Source organism: Clinocottus analis, unplaced genomic scaffold (assembly GCF_023055335.1).
Source record: "Clinocottus analis isolate CAN_PGR_092001 unplaced genomic scaffold, fCliAna1.0.p SCAF_65, whole genome shotgun sequence".
NCBI classification, from domain to species: Eukaryota; Metazoa; Chordata; class Actinopteri; order Perciformes; family Cottidae; genus Clinocottus; species Clinocottus analis.
The window spans coordinates 60001-82500 of NW_027176224.1; the positions used below are offsets into that span (position 1 = coordinate 60001).

Consider the following 22500-nt stretch of genomic DNA (forward strand, 5'->3'; position numbering starts at 1 on the left):
TGGTTGGTCATCAGCTTCTTCAAGTCCGGCGTCATCGTCGTGTCCTTTCCTGTTGGAAGACATGGTCAAGAAGACGAAGGCGGCGACTGGAACAAGCGTTTTGATCATGTTTTTCATAGTCTTGAATACGTCAATAATTCTCAACATTTTTGAGGCATCAAACACTGCAGTGGTGCCCCTAGTGGACACCAGGAGAACAACATGTATTATCTCTGTAATACAGCAGTAATGCCCCTAGTGGACACCAGGAGAATAACATGTATTATCTTTGTAATACAGCAGTGATGCCCCTAGTGGACACCAGGAGAATAACATGTATTATCTCTGTAATACAGCAGTAATGCCCCTAGTGGACACCAGGAGAATAACATGTATTATCTCTGTAATACAACAGAGGTCAAAGGTCGGGGGCGTTACCTGTGAAGGCGTCGTCCAGCGGGGTCAGCATGGTCAGCGCCTCGGAGCCGGTCAGGTGGGGGGATAGCCCCGCCTCCACGAACAGCTTAGTCGCCGTGGCAACAGGTGAATCCTCAGCCAGCTCCAGTAGAACTTTGGCTGGAAGAGAAGAAGAGAATAGTACTGCAAGTACTTCTACTACTAAAGATGACTAAATACTACTCGCACTGCTCCCACAAATATCATAATAACGGTGAATGTATTGCTTACTGCAGTGCTTCTGTAGTTTGAGGTACTCAGCGTTCTATGTAGTATTAGTAGAAGTAAAAGTAGCAGTATTAACAGTATTGGCTGTATTGCAGTATTACAGTATTAGCAGTACCGCAATATTAGCAGTATTAGCAGTATAGTGGCATTAGCCATACTGCAGTATTAGCAGTACTGCAGCATTAGCAGTATTGCAGCATTAGCAGCATTAGCATTATTAGCAGCCTTATCAGTACTGATGTATTAGCAGTAATAGCAGTATAGCAGTATTGGCAGCATTAGCAGTATTGCAGCATTAGCAGCATTAGCAGTATTAGCGGTAATAGCAGTATAGCAGTATTGGCAGCATTAGCCATGTTAGCAGCATTAGCAGTATTGCAGCATTAGCAGCATTAGCAGTATTGCAGCATTAGCAGTACCTGAGTCGGGGATGAGCAGCTCGTTGATGTGGTGCAGGACCCCGTTGGTCCCCAGCTGGTCTCTCTTGGTGACGATGGCCTTCCCGTTCAGGGTGATCTGGTCCCCGTCACAGCCCACCTCCAGCACGGAGCCCTGCAGGGTCTCCATCGGGGTCCCAGACACGATGGACTCTGCACACTGCATGTGCTTCAGGATGTGGTAGTTCAGCAGGTCTGTGGAGGGACACAAGAGGACACATGAGGACACATGAGGACACAACAAGGACACGAGGACACAACAAGGACACATGAGGACACAACAAGGACACAACAAGGACACATGAGGACACATGAGGACACAACAAGGACACGAGGACACAACAAGGACACATGAGGACACAACAAGGACACATGAGGACACAACAAAGACACAAGGACACAACAAAGACACAACAAGGTACATGAGGACACAACAAAGACACAACAAGGACACATGAGGACACAACAAAGACACATGAGGACACAACAAAGACACAACAAGGACACATGAGGACACAAGAGGACACAACAAGGACACATGAGGACACAAGAGGACACATGAGGACACATGAGGACACAAGAGGACACAACAAGGACCCATGAGGACACAAGAGGACACATGAGGACACAACAAGGACACATAAGGACACAACAAGGACACATGGAGGACTCACCTCTCAGAGCAACGGGGTCTCCCAGGATCCGGTTCAGGGTCTCCTGAGGGATCTTCTCGAAGGCCTCGTTGGTGGGAGCGAAGACGGTGTACTGGCCGTCGGTCTCCAGCATGGCGGTCAGACCGGCCGCCGCCATCGCCGTCTGGGACGGGGAACGATCACATGAATTGATCTATTGATCTATTGATGGACTGATGTATTGATCTATTGATGGACTGATGTATTGATCTATTGATGGACTGATGTATTGATCTATTGATCTATTGATGGACTGATGTATTGATCTAATGATGGACTGATGTATTGATCTATTGATCTATTGATGGACTGATGTATTGATCTAATGATGGACTGATGTATTGATCTAATGATGGACTGATGTATTGATCTATTGATCTATTGATGGACTGATGTATTGATCTATTGATGGACGGGCGGGGGAACTCACGCGCAGCGTCTCCAGGTCGTCGTCCACGTCGATGAGCGAGTGCACGTTGTTGGAGATGGCGGTGATGACGCGGTCGACCACGTGCACGATGCCGTTGGTGGCGTGCTGGTCGGGTTTGATCAGCCGAGCGCAGTTCACCGTCACGATCTGAGGAGGTGAAGAAGAGCTCTTTAAACCCGTCATCGTCTTCATCACCACCCTAACCCCCACCCTCACCCTCACCCCCACCCACCCCGTTGCTGTAGTGGTGGATGTGCACGTGGAAGTCCTGGTACATGGAGGCGAAGGAGGATCCGTGCCGCAGCTCCTCGGAGGTCAGCCGGCGGCTCACCATGTGGTAATGGAGAGCGTTCAGCAGCTCGATGTTCACGTTGCTCACCAGAGCGTCCAGGATCTCCTACCACCACAACGACAACAACAACGACAACACACTGCGTCACAAAGGGCCTGAAGGTGTGAGGACATGTGATACTGCAGGAACCAGTGGGGTACTCCATGTTTGCTAGTGCATTGTGGGTAGCATTTGCTGGGGACTACTTCCAGCGGCGGACGCGTCCACAGTGACTGACCGTCGGCAGGGCGGCCCACGCCTCGTTGCTCGGGGCGAAGAAGGTGAAGCTGCCGGGTCCCTCCACCTCCGCCCTCAGCTGGGCGCGGTCTGAGTACATCTGGGTGGTGGAGGCGCCCACCACGCCCAGCGTGTTGTAGATGTTCACCAGAGGCAGCGCTGCACAGAAGACCAGAAGGGGAGGCGGGGGGGAGGGGGGGGTCAGAGGTCATCTGAGCTACAGAGGTCATCGGAGCTACAGAGATCAGAGGTCATACCAGCAGGACAGCCCTTCTCTCCAGGGATCTTCTCATAGCCAGGACAGCACTCATAGGTGATCACCCTGCAGCCGGAGAAAAGACACAAGAGGACACATGAGGACATTAGAAGAACACTAGAAGGATACACAAGGACACAGGAGGACACAAGGACATTAGAAGGACGCTAGAAGGACACACAAGGACACAAGAAGGAGACAAGAGGACACAAGAGGACACATGAGGACACAAGGACACAAGAGGAGGACACAAGGACACAGGAGGAGGGCACAAGAGGACACAAGCACACATAAGGAGGACACAAGAGGACACAAGAGGACACAAGGACACAGGAGGAGGACACAAGAGGACACAAAAAGACACAAGGACACAGGAGGAGGGCACAAGAGGACACAAGAGGACACAAGCACACATAAGGAGGACACAAGCGGACACAAAAAGACACAAGGACACAGGAGGAGGGCACAAGAGGACACAAGCACACAGGAGGAGGACACAAGAGGACACAAGGACACAGGAGGAGGACACAAGAGGACACAAGAGGACACAAGCACACAGGAGGAGGACACAAGAGGACACAAGAGGACACAAGCACACAGGAGGAGGGCACAAGAGGACACAAGCACACAGGAGGAGGACACAAGAGGACACACGGACACAGGAGGAGGACACAAGAGGACACAAGAGGACACAAGCACACAGGAGGAGGACACAAGAGGACACAAGCCTGTCCCCTTGCTGTCCTCCGTCCTCCCTGGCAGCAACATGTTCTGCAGGTTTCTGCCTCAGGAGGGGAGCTGAACTCCTCCACAACGCTGTGAGTTTCCACCTGAGAAGCTCGTAACCTCGCTGTAACATCGATGCTTCAGGAGACACATAAATTCCTGTCTGAGTGTAATGATGCTCATAAAGTTATGGGCACAATAAGCGCCTGCGAGCAGAGTTTCCATGAGGTCATAAACAACGAGCTTCCAGTTGACACTGTTTACTCAGAGGAAGCCTTGTTTAGAGTCTCTGGACCGGAGACTCGTGAAATGATGGACCGCAGCCAGATCTTTGCTTATTTATTCGGCCGCTTGGTTTCCTTCAGCACGGCAGACTCACTGCCCGCTGCTCCCGATTGGTCCGACGGTTTCCCTCCAGCGGCCAATAAGAGCTCTTGTTCAGGAACGTGTCGGAGATGAATTCAACCACACAACGGCAGAGAGCAACGATGAAGACACCAAGGCAATGAAATAGGTCCAGTGTCAACTCAGGGACCCCACACATTCTGACCAATGGATTTCCATGACTTTAAACCAATTTTACATGACTTTAAACCAATTTTACATGACTTTAAACCAATTTTACATAATTTTAAACCAATTTTCCATAACTTTTCCATGACTTTAAACCAATTTTCCATGACTTTAAACAAAAATTCCTTAACCTTTAACCAAATTTCCATGACCTTAAACCAATTTTCCATAACTTTTCCATGACTTTAAACCAAATTTCCATAACTTTCAAGTTTTGGAAAATTGGTTTAAACCAAGTGTCCATGAGCAAACATTGTGTGAAATGTGTGTGTAAACAGTAAAAAGTGATAAAATGTAGTATTTAAACTAACAATGAGGATTCAAAGCATACAGTAAACCTTAAATGACTCAAATGAATGAGAGACAATAGTTTATTAAAAGAATAAACATTTATATAGATGCCTGTATGTATGCTGCTGATATGTTGAGCCTCTTTCTTTTAAAAGCAGATTCATTATTTAAACTAAATGAACGTCATGAACACATGAATATAACACATTTACAGGACTCTTCCAGGTTCTCCATGAGCGTATGAACCCTGTCAACTTCATGCTGAGGATGAAACGCTGAGGATGAGACAGCTGTAACCACGGTGACTGTACACAACAACAACAACAACAACAACAACAGGACCTGGAGCTGCAACATAAAACGACTCCAACATGTTTAGTGTCGTTGACTAAAACTGAAGTAAATCTTCCCCCACTGGGCGTGAACTGGTCTCCGAGTCTCTGGAGGAACCGGCGTCTCCCAGTTCCGGGTCCCAGGAGGATCCCTCACATGTGGGCCCAACGGAGCGTGAAAGCACGACTTCCTGCAGAGATTTCCATAATAAATGTCTCTCAGCCGTCTGGGCTCATAAAGCTCATTTCCTCCGAGGGAAGAGGAATCCAGACCTGGCGCCCGACGGGGGACCCGCGAGCCCCGCCAGCACCAACACGAGCCTCCCGGTGCCTCCTGGAGCTCCAGGAGCCTCCAGGAGCCTCCAGGAGCTCCAGGAGCCTCCCGGAGCCTCCAGGAGCCTCCAGGAGCTCCGCCCCCTTCCTGACCGCCACAGTCGCTGAATGACATCATGAGTCTGAGTGAACATCACGTCTCCTCGTATCTGATGTCGCAACACGAGCTCACAGAAACATCTGTTTCCTGTGTGCGAACGCCGGAGGACGACGAGATGACGTTCCTGTGATCTGGTCTCTGGGCCAGTCGAGAATCTTGAAGAGCGGCGCGATGTAGACTTGTAGACCGGCGGTTAGAGAGCCGACGACCCGCCGGACTCACAGCAAGAGGATGAACTCAGAGATATGAAGTCAAACTCCACCAGGAAACTCTGGAAATCCAACCTGACGGAGGCTTCGTCCACTCAGCAATATTCACTGTTACGCAGATGACACTCAATTATATCTATTAATATATTTATGTTATACATATATATGTAATATATATATACATATATATATATATATATATATATATATATATATATATATATATATATATATATATATATATATATATATATATTTCCCCACTAGAGAACTCATCTGTGCTCGTGTTCTTGGACGACTAGAATAACTGTCTGAGTTTAACATACTGCCTCTTAAAGTAGTATTACTGCTCTTATTGTAGTATTACTGCTCTTATTGTAGTATTACTGCTCTTAAAGTAGTATTACTGCTCTAGCAGTAATTCTTCATTACGGTAATACTACAATAACATGTTGTTGTATTACTGCTCTTAAAGTAGTATTGCTGCTCTTATTGTAGTACTACTGCTCTTGAAGTAGTACTACTGCTCTTGAAGTAGTCTTGCTGTGTTCCTCCAGCTGGTCTCCAGTAACTCGAGGTCTCAGTGGAGGTCGTGTTCCTCTGCTTCCTGTCTGACTGACAGGCTGAAGATGTTTCTGGAACGTTTCCCTCCAGCAGCTTCGCTCTGTTTGTTTTGTCAGAAATCCACGGCGGACATCTTTGTTTATGTGGAGACCGAACGGGAGTCGAGTTTTCCATCTGGTTTGATAATCAGTCCAGTGTGTGTGCCAACACACACGCACACACACACACACACACACACACACACACACACACACACACACACACACACACATACGTGTGTGCGTACGTGTTCGTGCATGTGAGCATACCCAACCGAACAAATCCCTGGTTCCACAGAAGAGGAGCTTGATAACTGAAGGTTCTGACTATGAGTTCTCTAGTGGGGTAATATTACCCCACTAGAGAACTCATAGTACCATATTACCCCACTAGAGAGATCATAGTACCATATTACCCCACTAGAGAGATCATAGTACCATATTACCCCACTAGAGAACTCATAGTACCATATTACCCCACTAGAGAGATCATAGTACCATATTACCCCACTAGAGAGATCATAGTACCATATTACCCCACTAGAGAACTCATAGTACCATATTACCCCACTAGAGAGATCATAGTACCATATTACCCCACTAGAGACATCATAGTACCATATTACCCCACTAGAGACATCATAGTACCATATTACCCCACTAGAGACATCATAGTACCATATTACCCCACTAGAGAGATCATAGTACTATATTACCCCACTAGAGAGATCATAGTACTATATTACCCCACTAGAGAGATCATAGTACTATATTACCCCACAGAGCTCACGGGGCTACATCCTTCAGTGATGAAGCTCCTCGTGTGGTGAACCAGCTTCTACCTTCAGTCTCTCTGTAAGTGATGAGTCTTCCTGCTGCTGACCTTTGACCTCCTCAGAAACCCACTGACACCCAAACCAGATAGAGACAGAACTCAAACACGTAAATCTAATTAAACTGTCACGGATAAAAGCCCAGTGTGTGTGTGTGTGAGTGTGTGTGTGTGTGTGTGTGTGTGTGTGTGTGTGTGTGTGTGTGTGTGTGTGTGTGTGTGTGTGTGTGAACAGCTTCACTTCCTACAAACGTCCACAGAAACTCTCACTTCCTCTTTTTAGTTTTTTTGTGTTTCTGTGATCCAAAAGAATCTGATGGTGAGAAACATTGTGAAGTTCAACTGTTTGTTCTTCTTATTAAATAATAAATAATAAATCATGAATCATAAATAATGATCAGAGGTAGTAATGCAGCCTGACACACAGACAACCTCTGAATCAACCAGTAAAACACTGACGAGTGATCAACAACAACAACAACAACAACAACGACAACCCTCTGTACCCTCAGACAAAGCTGAACAATGGCTACACACACACGCACACACACACACACACACGCGCACACACACACACACACACACACACACACACACACACACACACACACACAGTTCAGCTCATGCAGAGTGAGATCTGCAACACAGCTGGTCCACTGCTGCTAGGGCCTAGGGTCATTACTATGTGTGCGTGTGTGTGTGTGCGTGTGTGTGTGTGTGTGTGTGTGTGCGTGTGTGTGTGCGCGTGTGTGTGTGTGTGTGCGTGTTAAACTCGTCCGGACTGAAGGACACTAACATGAAATCTTTTCCTCCTCTTCCTCGCTAACAAACACTCTCTTTAGTGTCCGCCTGTCATCATCATCATCATCATCATCATCATCATCATCATCATCATCATCATCATCATCACCATCATCACTATTAATCGTCTTAATTATTCATGATTATTTCAAACTACATTCTTCTAGAAGTCTAGTTCCTGTTTCTGTGTCTGTGAGTCACTTCTTCTTCTGCGCTGCCTTTAAATGTAGTTCATGTTTAAATGTGCAGAAGCTTCAGAACCTGGACCTCCTCACAGTCCTGGACCTCCTCACAGTCCTGGACCTCCTCATGGTCCTGGACCTCCTGCTGTTAGCGGCTCAGCTTACAGACGTATGAGGGAACTGAAGCAGCCGGTCCACCTTAAACAGCCGGTCCACCTTAACTAGCTAACTCTTTTCTAGCCTGTTATTTAAATCATCAGCAACATGACAGGAAGTGATCCTGTGTCTGGTGAGGACGATTTAAACTACAGACAGTTCAAACTACAGACAGTTTAAACTACAGACAGTTAAACTACAGACAGTTTAAACTACCGACAGTTCAAACTACAAACAGTTTAAACTACAGACAGTTAAACTACAGACAGTTTAAACTACAGACAGTTAAACTACAGACAGTTTAAACTACAGACAGTTAAACTACATACAGTTTAAATTACAGATCGTTTCAACGACATACACTTTAGAGTACAGACAGTTTGATCAACCGACAGGTGAAACTACAGACAGGTGAAACAACTGACAGGTGGTTAACAGACAGGTGAAACAACTGACAGCTGAATCAACAGACAGGCGCACCACAGACGCTCAGACTCACGTGGGCTTCCCACAGATCTTGCGGTGGTACCACTGCTTGCAGTTGGTGAAGTATTTCTTGTTGGTGCCTTTAAGCTGCTGCATCGCACACACGTTTGGGCTGAAAGAGAGAAATTAATATTAATAATCATATTCATTAATCACATCACCTAAATAATATAAACACACCTGAAAGGTCATTGCTTAAAGGATCATTAACTAAAGTCTGTCATGGATTTATCAATGATGACTGGTTTATGATCTATGACTTGTTACTCTTGATTTATTACATATGACTTGTGATTTATAACTTATTACTTTTGATTTATGACTTATTACTTGTGATGTATTCATTATTATTCATGATATATGACAGTTCAAAGGGAAACTTTTAGTCTTCAGACAGAAACACGGAAATACTTTTATGAAACATAAAAACTAAGATGAAAGACTTCCTGCAATAACTCTCACATCACGTGACACAGATTCACAGCTCCTGTAATAAATCAGTAAAGTTATTAAAACGTCTGATTTCACCACCGAGAGCAGGAACTTATTGCACGGAAGGAAATACACGTGACAATAAAACCAGCGGTCATTGCAGTCGCGTGGGAATATCTCAACAGATTGAGCTCGGCTCGGCTCGGCTCGTTTCGGCTCGGCTCGGCTCGGTTCGGCTCGGCTCGGCTCGGTTCGGTTCGGCTCGGCTCGGTTCGGGTAAAACTCACCCCTGCTGCCGGCCTCTGATCCGGCTGTGCTGCAGGACCGCCTGGTACGGAGACCGGGCCACGCAGACCGACAGAACCAGGGACAGACCCAGAACCAGCACGCACACCTTCATCTTCACGGAGAGGAAGACCCTCAGTCGACTTCTTCTTCTCTTTCTTCTTCTTCACTTTCTTCTCCTTCTGCTTCTTCTCCTCTTTCTGCTTCTTCTCCTTCTTCCTTCTCCGCAGCCCGCGGTGCCTTCAGGATCCGGGAGGGGAGAGATTTATAAACCAGAGAGGAAGAGGAGGAGGAGGAGGAGGAGGAAGAAGAAGAGGAAGAGGAGGAGGAAGAGCAAGTGGAGGAGGAGACATTGAAGAAACGAACTCCTTCAGTTCAGTCAAATAAAATGTGAAAGTCGAACAAGTTCAAGAAACAAACGAATAAAATAAATACATAAACACACACGTTTTTTTAAGTAAATAAAAAGTAACAAGCAAAACAACAACACGGTAAACAAAGAGAGAGAGAGAGAGAGAAAACAAAAGAGAGACAGACATAAACAAACACAAACAAACTCCAGGTGAGTATGAAGGGTCCTAAACAGGCCACCGTACTGAGAACACACACAAGGACCACACGCACTGCTCCAGAGGTAAGAGTACCTCACTGCTTTTCAGAGTAAAGGTCTCTGTGGTCTGGTTTTCAGAGTAAAGGTCTTTGTCGTCTGGTTTTCAGAGTAAAGGTCTTTGTGGTCTGGTTTTTAGAGAACATGTGATGAGCAGAACATCTGGGGAGAACATGTGATGAGCAGAACATCTGGGGAGAACATATGATGAGCAGAACATCTGGGGAGAACATATGATGAGCAGAACATCTGGGGAGAACATGTGATGAGCAGAACATCTGGGGAGAACATGTGATGAGCAGAACATCTGGGGAGAACATGTGATGAGCAGAACATCTGGGGAGAACATGTGAGGAGCTATTGTTTGGGGGATTGATGATTGAAGTCTATCAGAAACTAGGAAGTAACCAGGAAGTAACCAGGAAGTAACCAGGAAGTAACCAGACATGTTGGCCATGTTCTTTAGTCATGTAGCAAACAGAACCACACAACAGCTGCTGGAGGCCTCCAGGTGTTGGTCACTCCTCAAGCATCAACACGTAGGTGTCGCTTCAGTTGGTGTGTGTGTGTGTGTGTGTGTGTGTGTGTGTGTGTGTGTGTGTGTGTGTGTGTGTGTGTGTGTGCAGCAGATGGTCTGTAACACACAGAGCTGCTTTGTGTTCAGGAACAGTTCAGGTTTCCAGCAGATGTTCTCACAGGTCAAAGGTCACGAGCAGCTTCGCCCTCTGATGTGAAGAGGACACACATATACACACACACACACACACACACACATACACACACATATACTGCAGTGTGTGTGTGTGCGTGTGTGTGTGTGTGTGTGTGTGTGTATATTATACACACACACGCACACACACACACACACACACGCACACACACACACGCTGGTTTCAGGGTGCAGAGCTCCCCCTGTTGGGGACTTTGAGGTACTCAGAGTGCTTACTTCACTAGAAGTACTAGTACATGAGTGAGTAAAAGTACACAGGTATCATCAGTTTTCATCATGAACGTAGTGAAGTATAAAGTACAACATGATCGAATACTACTACATTCATACCTCAGAGGTCACAAAGCACACAAACAATACACGTTTATGAACTGAGCCTCTGTGTCATAGAGTTAAACTGAACAGGTTTTCAAAGTAAAAGCCTCTGTGTCATAGAGTTAAACTGAACAGGTTTTGGGAGTAAAAGCCTCTGTGTCATAGAGTTAAACTGAACAGGTTTTCAGAGTAAAAGCCTCTGTGTCATAGAGTTAAACTGAACAGGTTTTCAGAGTAAAAGCCTCTGTGTCATAGAGTTAAACTGAACAGGTTTTCAGAATAAATGCCTCTGTGTCATAGAGTTAAACTGAACTATTTAAACTGGACGTCTCAGTTACAGATGTATTTAAGTGCTCTTTCATCATCGTCTAGTTTAGGGAAACCTTCTAATGAGTCAGTGGTTCAAACTAACAAAACAACACAACAATAAAATACAACAATACAACACAACCACAGTTTCTGGAAGCTTCTTCTTCTGTGGTTCTCTGCTGACACCTGATCTGTTGACATCACACATTTCAGTCCGCCCACTGCTCCACCTGTACAACAGGTATCAGTTACTGTTACTGGTGCATTCAGGGGCTGTCTGAAATCACAACGCTCAGCTCACAACTTATGAGTAACAGATTTCTTTGTGATCCAAAAGTCTCAACACAATGTAGTTTTCATCCAAACAGTGTCAGATGTTCAGATCTGTGACGTCTGATGAGAAACACGTCGTCTCTCTTTCCTCTCCTGTTGTTCGCAGCATGGGGATGGTCATGTTTACAGGAGCCCCTGAAGGCAGCATTCTTTACATGCAGCCTGTTGCCGGAGATGGTCTATTAAGAGGATGAGTCACTCAATTAATATATAAAACACCTTTAACACATGATGCATAGACTTCTATACAACCAGAGGAGTCGCCCCCTGGTGGTCAGGCGAGAGAATGCAGCTTTAACACATGAAGCATAGACTTCTATACAACCAGAGGAGTCGCCCCCCTGGTGGTTAGGAGAGAGAATGCAGCTTGTAAATATACAAACAAACAGGTTAAACGTTCCTCTTTTAGTCTCCTGAAAGTGTGGACAGAGTGAGAGGTCTGTGCGCTGTGACCCATCTGTGCAGAGATGCTCAGCGGCCGCTGTCATCACCTCCCTCCATTCATTCTTTACTCCTCTGTGAGGAGACAGGAGACCCTGAACGCACCTTTGTATTCTTTACATTTTATTATTATTATTATTATTATTATTATTATTATTATTAGTAGTAGTAGTAGTAGTAGTAGTAGTAGTAGTAGTAGTAGTAGTAGTAGTCTTATAATTGCCCGTCCTGGTCGCGGAGATGCCGGTGCAGATCCCGGACGACTCTGACTTCTCCTCGTTCAGGGAGCAGTGTCTGAGCGGCGCCGGCTGGACCAGCCGCTACAGCAGAGGGGGGGTGACGGTGTGGTGCCGCGAGGAGGAGACCGGGACCCTGCAGAAGCTCAAGGTGAGTCAGCCGGCAGGTCGAACACGTCAAATATGACGATTCATAAATGATACCTGAACAAGGAGAGACACCAGTGAAGGAACTGAAAGCTATGGTTACTTATATTGAATCTATTATTTTAATCATACTGCAATGAATCAACAATATAGTGGTTATCATTATTTTTTTAGTATTATTTGTTAAATAATAAAGTAATAATATACTTTTCACTTATTATGACTTTATTATAGATCAAAATCAACATGCAGATAATCAATGTTCAGAGACTTCTCTTGATCTCAGAGAAGTTTCTTGTCATCAATACGTGAGAGTTTGACCGCAGCACCACCTGGTGGCCGCAGGAGGACCTGCAGGCCGCTCTGAGCGTCACGCTACGTCAGATTGGTAGTTTACGAGCATCAAACCGTGACTTCTTTCATAGTTTTCATCATGTAACACTTCATGAACACTTTATGAACATCTTATGAACACTTTACAAATAACATATAAACACTTTACAAACACTTTATAAACATCTTATGAACACTTTACGAACACTTTATGAACGTTTTACAAACGTTTACAAACACTTTACAAACATGTTACAAACATTTATAACCACTTTATAAACACTTTACAAATATTATATAAACATGTTATAAACATTTCAAAAACTCTTCATGAACACTTTATCAACACTTTACACACACTTTATGAACATTTTCTAAACACTTTATAAACATTTTCTAAACACTTTACAAACATTTTACCAACACTTTATGAACACTTTACATTTTATAAACATTTTACACACACTTCACAAATAATATATAAACACTTTACAAAACTTTAAAAAATGCTTTGCACACTTTTTTACAAACATTCTTTTCCTTAAAATGATTGTAAATGAATTATAAAGTGTTAGTTAAATGTTTAATTGTGTACACATTTTACAAAAACAATTACATATCATTTTACAAATAATTTCTAAACACTTTACAAACATCTTTTAAAACATTCTACAAACATTTTTTTAACACTTATAACATTTTATAAACACACATTTTACAAACATGTTCACAGGTTTCTGCTCGAGCTGTAAAACGAGATCCCGTCGAGACAAATTAATGCGACTCGGAGTGTTTGAGAAAGACGAGACGTCGGCCGCCTCACTGGAAACCAATCGGCCTCATGGAACCCAGACAGGAAATCACAGCGTGGACGTCATACATACTACATGTACTCTGTACACCTTATCAATATTAGTAATAATGATAATAATACAGAGGAATACGTTTGGCTTCAGACCAGCAGGTCTTTTATTGATTCAAAGGTTCTAGATCCTTCAATACGAGGAACATGACTCTGAGCAGGAGTTCTCTCTCCAGTGAACACGTGAAAGAAACCTGAGGACGGACTTCATATGAACATTAATATCTGATGACTGTGATCTCAGCATCCTCCAGGTCAGCTGTTGGACCTGACGTTCCCACAGGAAGTTAACCACAGGAAGTTAACCACAGGAAGTTAACTTAAGGAAGTTAACCACAGGAAGTTAACCACAGGAAGTTAACTTAAGGAAGTTAACCACAGGAAGTTAACCACAGGAAGTTAGCCACAGGAAGTTAACCACAGGAAGTTAACCACAGGAAGTTAACTTAAGGAAGTTAACCACAGGAAGTTAACCACAGGAAGTTAACTTAAGGAAGTTAACTACAGAAAGTTACTCACAGGAAGTTACCTACAGGAAGTTAACCACAGGAACTTAACCACAGGAAGCTAACTACAGGAAGTTACTTACAGGAAGCTAACTACAGGAAGTTACTTACAGGAAGTTACCAACAGGAAGTTAACCACAGGAAGTTAACCACAGGAAGCTAACTACAGGAAGTTAACTACAGGAAGTTAACCACAGGACAACAGGAAGTCACTGTACTGTGGAGACACACACACACAGTGATGGTAGTGATGATGAGGATGACAATGAGGATGGTGGTGATAGTGAGGATGAAGAGGAGGAGGAGGATTATGGCTCCTGTGTTAATAATTCACTGAGTCTTTCTGGAGCAGCGAGGCGCTTCTTCTCTCACATTAATAATGAACGTCACCTGTACAGGTGACCGGACAGCTGACGCATGAAACTGTACTTCAGTACTGTACGGGAAATATGAAATATGATTCCCCATGATAGAATAATCTCAGAATGCTCTTTGCAGACGATGTGGTTGTTTATTCCATTTATTGACAGGATGTTCAGACTTCAAGACAACAACAACAACAACAACAACAACAACAACATCCATCAGGACACGGAGGTGTTGCAACAGAGCTAAGCTAGCTTTGCCCCCTGCTTCCAGTGTTTGTGCTAAGCTAAGCTAGAAACGCTCTATGAAGTCAGATCAAGGCGTGACTTCTTGACCTCAGAGCGACCTTCAGGTCTCTGACTGAGGAAGAAGAAGAAGAAGAAGAAGAAGAAGAAGAAGAAGAAGAAGAAGAAGAAGAGAGGACCGCTGCTGAGTGACGGACACACCGACACGACGCGTTATGAATTATTAACGCTGCAGAGCGTTATAAGTTATTAACGACGCAGCGGAGCCGCTGATTGAGTTACAGGCAGCGCGTCACATGATCTGAGGCTCAGAGATTACAGCTGTGGAAAAACATGACGTCCTGTCTGTGAGCAACCTGTCAGTGAGCAACCTGTCAGTGAGCAACCTGTCTGTCTGTCTGTGAGCAACCCGTCTGTGAGCAGCCTGTCTGTCTGTGAGCAACCTGCCTGTCTGTCTGTGAGCAACCTGTCTGTGAGCAACCTGTCTGTCTGTCTGTGAGCAACCTGTCTGTCTGTGAGCAACCCGTCTGTGAGCAGCCTGTCTGTCTGTGAGCAACCTGCCTGTCTGTCTGTGAGCAACCTGTCTGTGAGCAACCTGTCTGTCTGTCTGTGAGCAACCTGTCTGTCTGTGAGCAACCTGTCTGTGAGCAACCTGCCTGTCTGTCTGTGAGCAACCTGTCTGTCTGTGAGCAATCTGTCTATCTGTGAGCAACCTATCTGTCTGTCTGCAGTGACCCGTGTACCCGCGTGGCAGTGACCCGTGTACCCGCGTGGCAGTGACCCGTGTACCCGCGTCGCAGTGACCCGTGTACCCGCGTCGCAGTGACCCGTGTACCCGCGTCGCAGTGACCCGTGTACCCGCGTCGCAGTGACCCGTGTACCCGCGTCGCAGTGACCCGTGTGCGTCTCTGTGTCTCAGATGAGGATCGTGTGTAAAGACGTGGCGGCCGCGACGCTGTACGACGTCCTGCACGACAGCAGCTACCGCCGGAAGTGGGACGCCAACATGATCGACACGTACGACATCGGGAGGCTGACCGCCAACGCGGACGTGGGATATTACTCCTGTCAGTCCTCCGCACGCCGCCGCGCGCCCGCTTGCTGTTTGGTGTGTGTGTTCTAATGCGCCATGTGTCGTTTTGAAGGGAAATGTCCGAGTCCTCTGAAGAACAGGGACTTCGTGACGATGAGGTCGTGGCTTCCTCTCGGCGACGACTACCTGATCATCAACTACTCCGTCAAACACCCGGTGAGCTCTCCGTGGCTCCGCCTCCTCGCTTCATCGGTCCGGATGTAGGCGTGTCAGGGTGAACCTTGTCCTCCCGGTGTCTCCTCAGGAACATCCTCCCAAGAAGGACTACGTCCGGGCCGTGTCCCTGTTGACCGGGTACCTGATCCAGTCCAACGGAGCCAGCTGCTCCACCCTCTACTACCTGACCCAGATGGACCCGCGAGGTGAGCCGGACGGTCTCGCTCTGAACGCGAGGTCCTCTCATGGCTGTGAAGGGAAAGCTCTCTGTAACCTTGTCCTCTCTGTAACCTTGTCCCTCTGTAACCTTGTCCTCTCCTCTATGTAACCTTGTCCTCTCTGTAACCTTGTCCTCTCCTCTATGTAACCTTGTCCTCTATGTAACCTTGTCCTCTCCTCTATGTAACCTTGTCCTCTCCTCTATGTAACCTTGTCCTCTATGTAACCTTGTCCTCTGTAACCTTGTCCCTCTGTAACCTTGTTCTCTGTAACCTTGTCCCTCTGTAACCTTGTCCTCTGTAACCTTGTCCTCTGTAACCTTGTCCCTCTGTAACCTTGTTCTCTGTAATCTTGTCCTCTCCTCTATGTAACCTTGTCCTCTATGTAACCTTGTCCTCTCTGTAACCTTGTCCTCTCCTCTATGTAACCTTGTCCTCTCCTCTATGTAACCTTGTCCTCTATGTAACCTTGTCCTCTATGTAACCTTGTCCTCTCCTCTATGTAACCTTGTCCTCTCCTCTATGTAACCTTGTCCTCTCCTCTATGTAACCTTGTCCTCTCCTCTATGTAACCTTGTCCTCTCCTCTATGTAACCTTGTCCTTTCTGTCTGCAGGCTCGTTACCAAAGTGGGTCGTGAACCGAGTGTCTCAGTTTGTGGCTCCGAAGGTAAAGTCTTCTTCTCTTACGAGAGGAGCGTGACCCGCCGCCGCCTCGTCCTCACGTGTCCTCGCTGTGTCTCTGTCCCCTCAGGCCATGAGGAAGATCTACAAGGCATCCCTGAAGTACCCGGACTGGAAGAGGAAGCACAACCCGGGCCTGAAGCCGTGGATGTTCCCCGAGCAGAACGTCCTGCCGTGCGTCAGCGTGTCGGCGCTGAGCGTCCAGAGAGCCGACTCGCTGGAGAACATCGACGAGAGCGGCCTGAGCGAGGACAAGGCGCCGCACAGCGAGGACGAGGAGGCGTAGCACGAGGACGCGCTCGCTCACTTCCTGTTTGCTCCCTTTGTTTGTTTGTCTCGCTGACCAGGGCCCACAGGCCGGTTCTTCTTCTGTGGTTTTGCAGAAACATGCTCAGTGTTACTCCCGTTACTAATAAAAGACGCCTGGTGAGATGATGTCATCATTCAAAGTGTCCTGCACAGGTTAGAGGCTGGAGACACGCCCCCAAACGACCAGAACACGCCCACAAACTACAAGAAAACGCCCCCAAACTACCAGAACACACCTACAAACTACCAGAACACACCTACAAACTACCAAAACACGCCTACATACTACCAGGACTCAGGACAGACACAGACCTGGTCCTCGGGACAGACCTGGTCCTCAGGTGTATCACTAGCAGTGGTTCTCAAATGGGGGTATGTGAGATTTAAAATGAGCCTCCATTAAAACATATATTGAAATTAGTTATTTAATACATATTTAATAAAATATAAGTTCATACAGTGTACTGTATATATTTGTATATTAAATCAGACTCTGATGGCACAGCGATTTTACTACATTGTTATTACATCATTGTTACACTGTTATCACATTGTTACTACGTTGTTATTACATTGTTACTACATTGTTATTACATTGTTACTACATTGTTATTACATTGTTAATACATTGTTTAGTCAACATAAGGCTTTGCGCTGGTTCGGGGTTCCTCTGCTGAAAAGAATATTCCAGTGAGAGGTTAAAAACGATGACGCGACAGCGTATCTGGGACCTGAAGGACTCGAGGGACCTGGAAGACCAAAAGGACTCGAGGGACCTGAAGGACCAGAAGAGCCAGAAGGTTCCACCAGGGGGCAGCAAAGGACAGACTACGTCTACAAACACAACATTCTACTGATCAATCAATACTTTTACTTATTATGATACAAGTTAGTCAGTTTATAGATGGAGTATTTTCACTGTGTACTAGTACTTTTACTGCAGTAAAAATAAAAAAATAAAAAGTCCTGCAGGCGATGCTAAGGGCGTTAGTCCTGCAGGCGGTGCTGAGGGGTTTAGTCCTGCAGGCGGTGCTGAGGGGTTTAGTCCTGCAGGCGGTGCTGAGGGGTTTAGTCCTGCAGGCGGTGCTGAGGGGTTTAGTCCTGCAGGCGGTGCTGAGGGGTTTAGTCCTGCAGGCGGTGCTGAGGGGTTTAGTCCTGCAGGCGGTGCTGAGGGCGTTAGTCCTGCTGCGATGAGGAAACTTTATGTGCCACAGCTTCCTTCTTCTTTGGGGCCTGAAATATGCAGCGGGGCTCCGGATCCTCTCTGTATTGTCTCAGGCACTTCCTGTTTCCTGTCTGATTGTTGTTTGGGCTCAAGGAGGAAGCGTCCAGCTTCTTACGCTGCTCACAGAGGACAGGACGCGGGTCCACTTCCTGCCTGCTGCACAAGTACAACAGTCCCAGAACAAGTACCAGAACCCAGAGGCGAGTGTCTCTGTCCTGCTGAGTGTCCATGTGTACAGCCCATAATACTCACGTCGCCATGGGCACCTGAACAGGGCCGCCGGCGCCCGGGGAACGGTTTGAGGAAGTTTCATGTTTTCAAGCCAGTTGAAGACGAGACGAAGACGAGATGAAGAAGAGATGAAGACGAGATGAAGAAGAGATGAAGACGAGCTGATGAAGACGAGATGAAGACGAGATGAAGAAAAGATGAAGACGAGATGAAGAACAGATGAAGATGAAATCAAGACGAGATGAAGAAGAGATGAAGACAAGATGAAGAAGAGATGAAGACGAGATGAAGAAGAGATGAAGACAAGATGAAGAAGAGATGAAGACGAGATGAAGAACAGATGAAGATGAAATCAATACGAGATGAAGAAGAGATGAAGACAAGATGAAAAAGAGATGAAGACGAGATGAAGAAGAGATGAAGACAAGATGAAGACGAGATGAAGAAGAGATGAAGACGAGATGAAGAAGAGATGAAGACGAGATGAAGAAGAGATGAAGACAAGATGAAGAAGAGATGAAGACGAGATGAAGACGAGACGAAGAAGAGATGAAGACAAGATGAAGAAGAGATGAAGAAGAGATGAAGACGAGATGAAGAAGAGATGTTGAAGAAGAAATGATGAAGACGAGATAAAGACAAGATGGAGACGAAATGTTGAAAACGAGATGAAGACAAAATGATGAAGATGAGATGATAAAGACAAGATGAAGAAGACGAGATGAAGACAAGATGAAGACGAGATGATGAAGATGAGATGGTGAAGACGAGATGAAGACAGGATTACAGGAAGCAGCTGCTGCTGCAAACAGGAAGACAAGGATGTCGTTGACGTCGTCCAATCAGAGGACAGAGGCCTCGACAGGAAGCTGCACCTCCAACACAGAACTTCAAAGTAAAACAGACTGTTCTCTTCTGTCTAGAACCCAGAAACAGAACATTATGAAAAACTGAACATTAGTCTGTTTGTTCTTTTGGATTTTCACATGTTTCATGTTGAAGTACATTTATTATTGAAATAAAACAGAAGAATGAGCACATTTATACTATTTTCTACTTTCAAATATACATTTATTTTATTGATTGTTAATTTTAATCATTAATGTCAATATGTATTGTAAATATATAATTGTCTTTATCAGAATGTTTATATATATATATATCGTATATTATTTTACTCACTGATTGATTTTTGTTTTCGTATTATATTCATTTGATTGATTATTATTTTACATACATTAAAACATTTTGACATTAAATATCTATTTCTATTGATTATTACTTGTACTATATTGTCTATGTGTATTAATGATTATTAATTTGATTGTAAGTTAATAAAATTACTAGAACATCAATATGGATTTCAGTGGGTGGGGCGGAAGCAGTTTGTGTATACTTGGATATTATTTTGAAGCTTTTATTTTGAAACGGAAGCACCTTCCGTTTGCTGTGTAGCTTGACGCGTCTCCTCCCAGAGCTCCCAGTGCGACCGAGCGCGACTCCGGACCTCACTGGTTACTTACCGGGAAAGAGACCTGCAGACCAGGACCAGAAACCAGACCAGGACCAGGACCAGGGTCAGAAACCAGACCAGGACCAGGAAGCGTATCAAAGGTGAGACTTTAAATGTGTTGGTCTCAGATTGAATAGAGTCCGCCAGGGAGTCCTGCAGGAAGCCTTCAGAGTCCTGGTCCTGACAGGGTCCTGACAGAGTCCTGGTTCTGACAGAGTCCTGACAGGGTCCTGGTCCTGACATAGTCCTGGTCCTCACAGAGTCCTCGTCCTGACAGGGTCCTGGTCATGACAGAGTCCTGGTGCTCTGAGTCTGTTTCTTTCTGTCAAAATGACGCAGAGAGGAAGTTTTGAGGCAAACTGAAGTGGGACAGAGAGGAAACGGTCTGATGAAGAGGATGATGGAGATGATGAAGATAATAACAATAATAACAATATGGGAGTCTTGATCGATATCTTTATGATCATATCTATCATGTGCATCTGGTTCACAAGTTGAATGTGGATTCTGGATCTGGTCTCTGACACCACTGCAGACGAGACATGCAGTGAGACATGGAGTGAGACGTGTAGTGAGACATGTAGTGAGACATGGAGTGAGACGTGTAGTGAGACATGTAGTGAGACATGCAGTGAGACGTGTAGTGAGACATGTAGTGAGACATGCAGTGAGACGTGTAGTGAGACATGGAGTGAGACATGGAGTGAGACATGGAGTGAGACGTGTAGTGAGACATGTAGTGAGACATGCAGTGAGACGTGTAGTGAGACATGGAGTGAGACATGGAGTGAGACATGGAGTGAGACGTGTAGTGAGACATGTAGTGAGACGCGCAGTGAGACATGCAGTGAGACGTGCAGTGAGACATGAAGTGAGACAAGCAGTGAGACATGCAGTGAGACGTGCAGTGAGACATGTAGTGAGACGTGCAGTGAGACATGCAGTGAGACAAGCAGTGAGACATGCAGTGAGACGTGCAGTGAGACATGGAGTGAGACGCGCAGTGAGACATGGAGTGAGACGCGCAGTGAGACATGTAGTGAGACGCGCAGTGAGACATGCAGTGAGACGTGCAGTGAGACATGCAGTGAGACAAGCAGTGAGACATGCAGTGAGACGTGCAGTGAGACATGGAGTGAGACGCGCAGTGAGACATGCAGTGAGACGTGCAGTGAGACATGGAGTGAGACGTGCAGTGAGACATGCAGTGAGACGTGCAGTGAGACATGCAGTGAGACAAGCAGTGAGACGGGCAGTGAGACAAGCAGTGAGACGGGCAGTGAGACATGGAGTGAGACGTGCAGTGAGACGGGCAGTGAGACGGGTAGGGAGACATTTACATGCAACACAAACATCCTGTCAAGAGGAAACTCAGCTTCCTGTTACAGCAGAAGCTTCACAGTAACATTCATAGAACCAAATGATATTCATAATACCAGAATACTTCATAGTACCAGAATACTTTCATACTACCAGAATACTTCATAGTACCAGAATACTTCATAGTACCAGAATACTTTCATAGTACCAGAATATTTTCATAGTACCAGAATACTTTCATAGTACCAGAATACTTCATACTATAAAATTGGTAGATGAAATCCAGCGTTCTCATTGGTTGAGAGCGAGTCACAGGGTGTTCTGTATTGAGCCATAATGTCCTGTTCAACCTGTTTACACTAACCACAGCGTTCCATATCAGTGCACACTCAGAATAGCGGGTAGAGTTTTCTGCTTTCAGGGTGGAGGATGATGCTCAGCCACTCATCCCACAGCAATGTGAATGGAAGAGATGGTTAGCTCGCTAGGCTAACAGATCTAGCTAGGCTAACAGATCTAGCTAGGCTAACAAACGTGATGTTCCCAATGCTGTTTGTATGTTGCACAGCCACAGGACTATTTTTTCTAAGCTACTGAAATGTGATACACAACAATTGGTGGCTACAAGTATTTTGTGCTGAAAGGCAGCTCACTATTTAATTACTATTTATAATGTCGCAGACAACCGTATTATAAAAACAAGGTACTCGAGGCAGTACTGTATCTACAATAATGTACAGTTCAAGGGTTTAACAACACCCTTGAACTGTACATTATTGACGATACAAATACCAGACTACCTCATAGTACCAGACTACATCACAGTATACACATTCAGTGTGTCTCATACAGTGAGCCAGGAGTACTAGAAGTAGCAGGAGTACTAGGAGTACCACAAGGTTCTGGTCAGAGCCTGACTACACCGGTTCGAACTGTT

General features: G+C 45.6%; 3 protein-coding genes across 3 annotated transcripts in view; 2 read left to right on the plus strand and 1 right to left on the minus strand.

Moving 5' to 3' along the window:
- The window catches only part of tgfbi (transforming growth factor, beta-induced), a 14388-nt gene extending 4748 nt beyond the window's left edge, over positions 1 to 9640 (minus strand). Inside the window, exons 1-10 of the mRNA XM_068604207.1 lie at positions 9389 to 9640; positions 8683 to 8781; positions 3048 to 3112; positions 2792 to 2949; positions 2455 to 2619; positions 2223 to 2369; positions 1775 to 1916; positions 1083 to 1295; positions 418 to 555; positions 1 to 49 (exon numbers count right to left, since the gene is read on the minus strand). The exon at positions 1 to 49 is cut by the window's left edge and continues 97 nt beyond it. Of these exons, the coding sequence (XP_068460308.1) occupies positions 1 to 49; positions 418 to 555; positions 1083 to 1295; positions 1775 to 1916; positions 2223 to 2369; positions 2455 to 2619; positions 2792 to 2949; positions 3048 to 3112; positions 8683 to 8781; positions 9389 to 9501 (1289 nt within the window). The 5' untranslated portion in view covers positions 9502 to 9640. The remainder of the gene's footprint in view (positions 50 to 417; positions 556 to 1082; positions 1296 to 1774; positions 1917 to 2222; positions 2370 to 2454; positions 2620 to 2791; positions 2950 to 3047; positions 3113 to 8682; positions 8782 to 9388) is intronic.
- A 2718-nt stretch (positions 9641 to 12358) lies between these two features.
- On the plus strand, positions 12359 to 17318 carry stard15 (StAR-related lipid transfer (START) domain containing 15). Its single transcript, XM_068604215.1, has 6 exons — positions 12359 to 12508; positions 15736 to 15883; positions 15962 to 16065; positions 16154 to 16271; positions 16899 to 16951; positions 17036 to 17318. Exons 1-6 carry the CDS (start codon positions 12362 to 12364, stop codon positions 17249 to 17251), a joined length of 786 nt encoding a protein of 261 aa, XP_068460316.1. The 5' UTR covers positions 12359 to 12361; the 3' UTR covers positions 17252 to 17318.
- Positions 17319 to 20226: 2908 nt separating this feature from the next.
- The window catches only part of arap3 (ArfGAP with RhoGAP domain, ankyrin repeat and PH domain 3), a 24019-nt gene continuing 21745 nt past the window's right edge, over positions 20227 to 22500 (plus strand). Inside the window, exon 1 of the mRNA XM_068604198.1 lies at positions 20227 to 20344. The gene's annotated coding sequence lies outside the window, so the exon portion shown is untranslated. The remainder of the gene's footprint in view (positions 20345 to 22500) is intronic.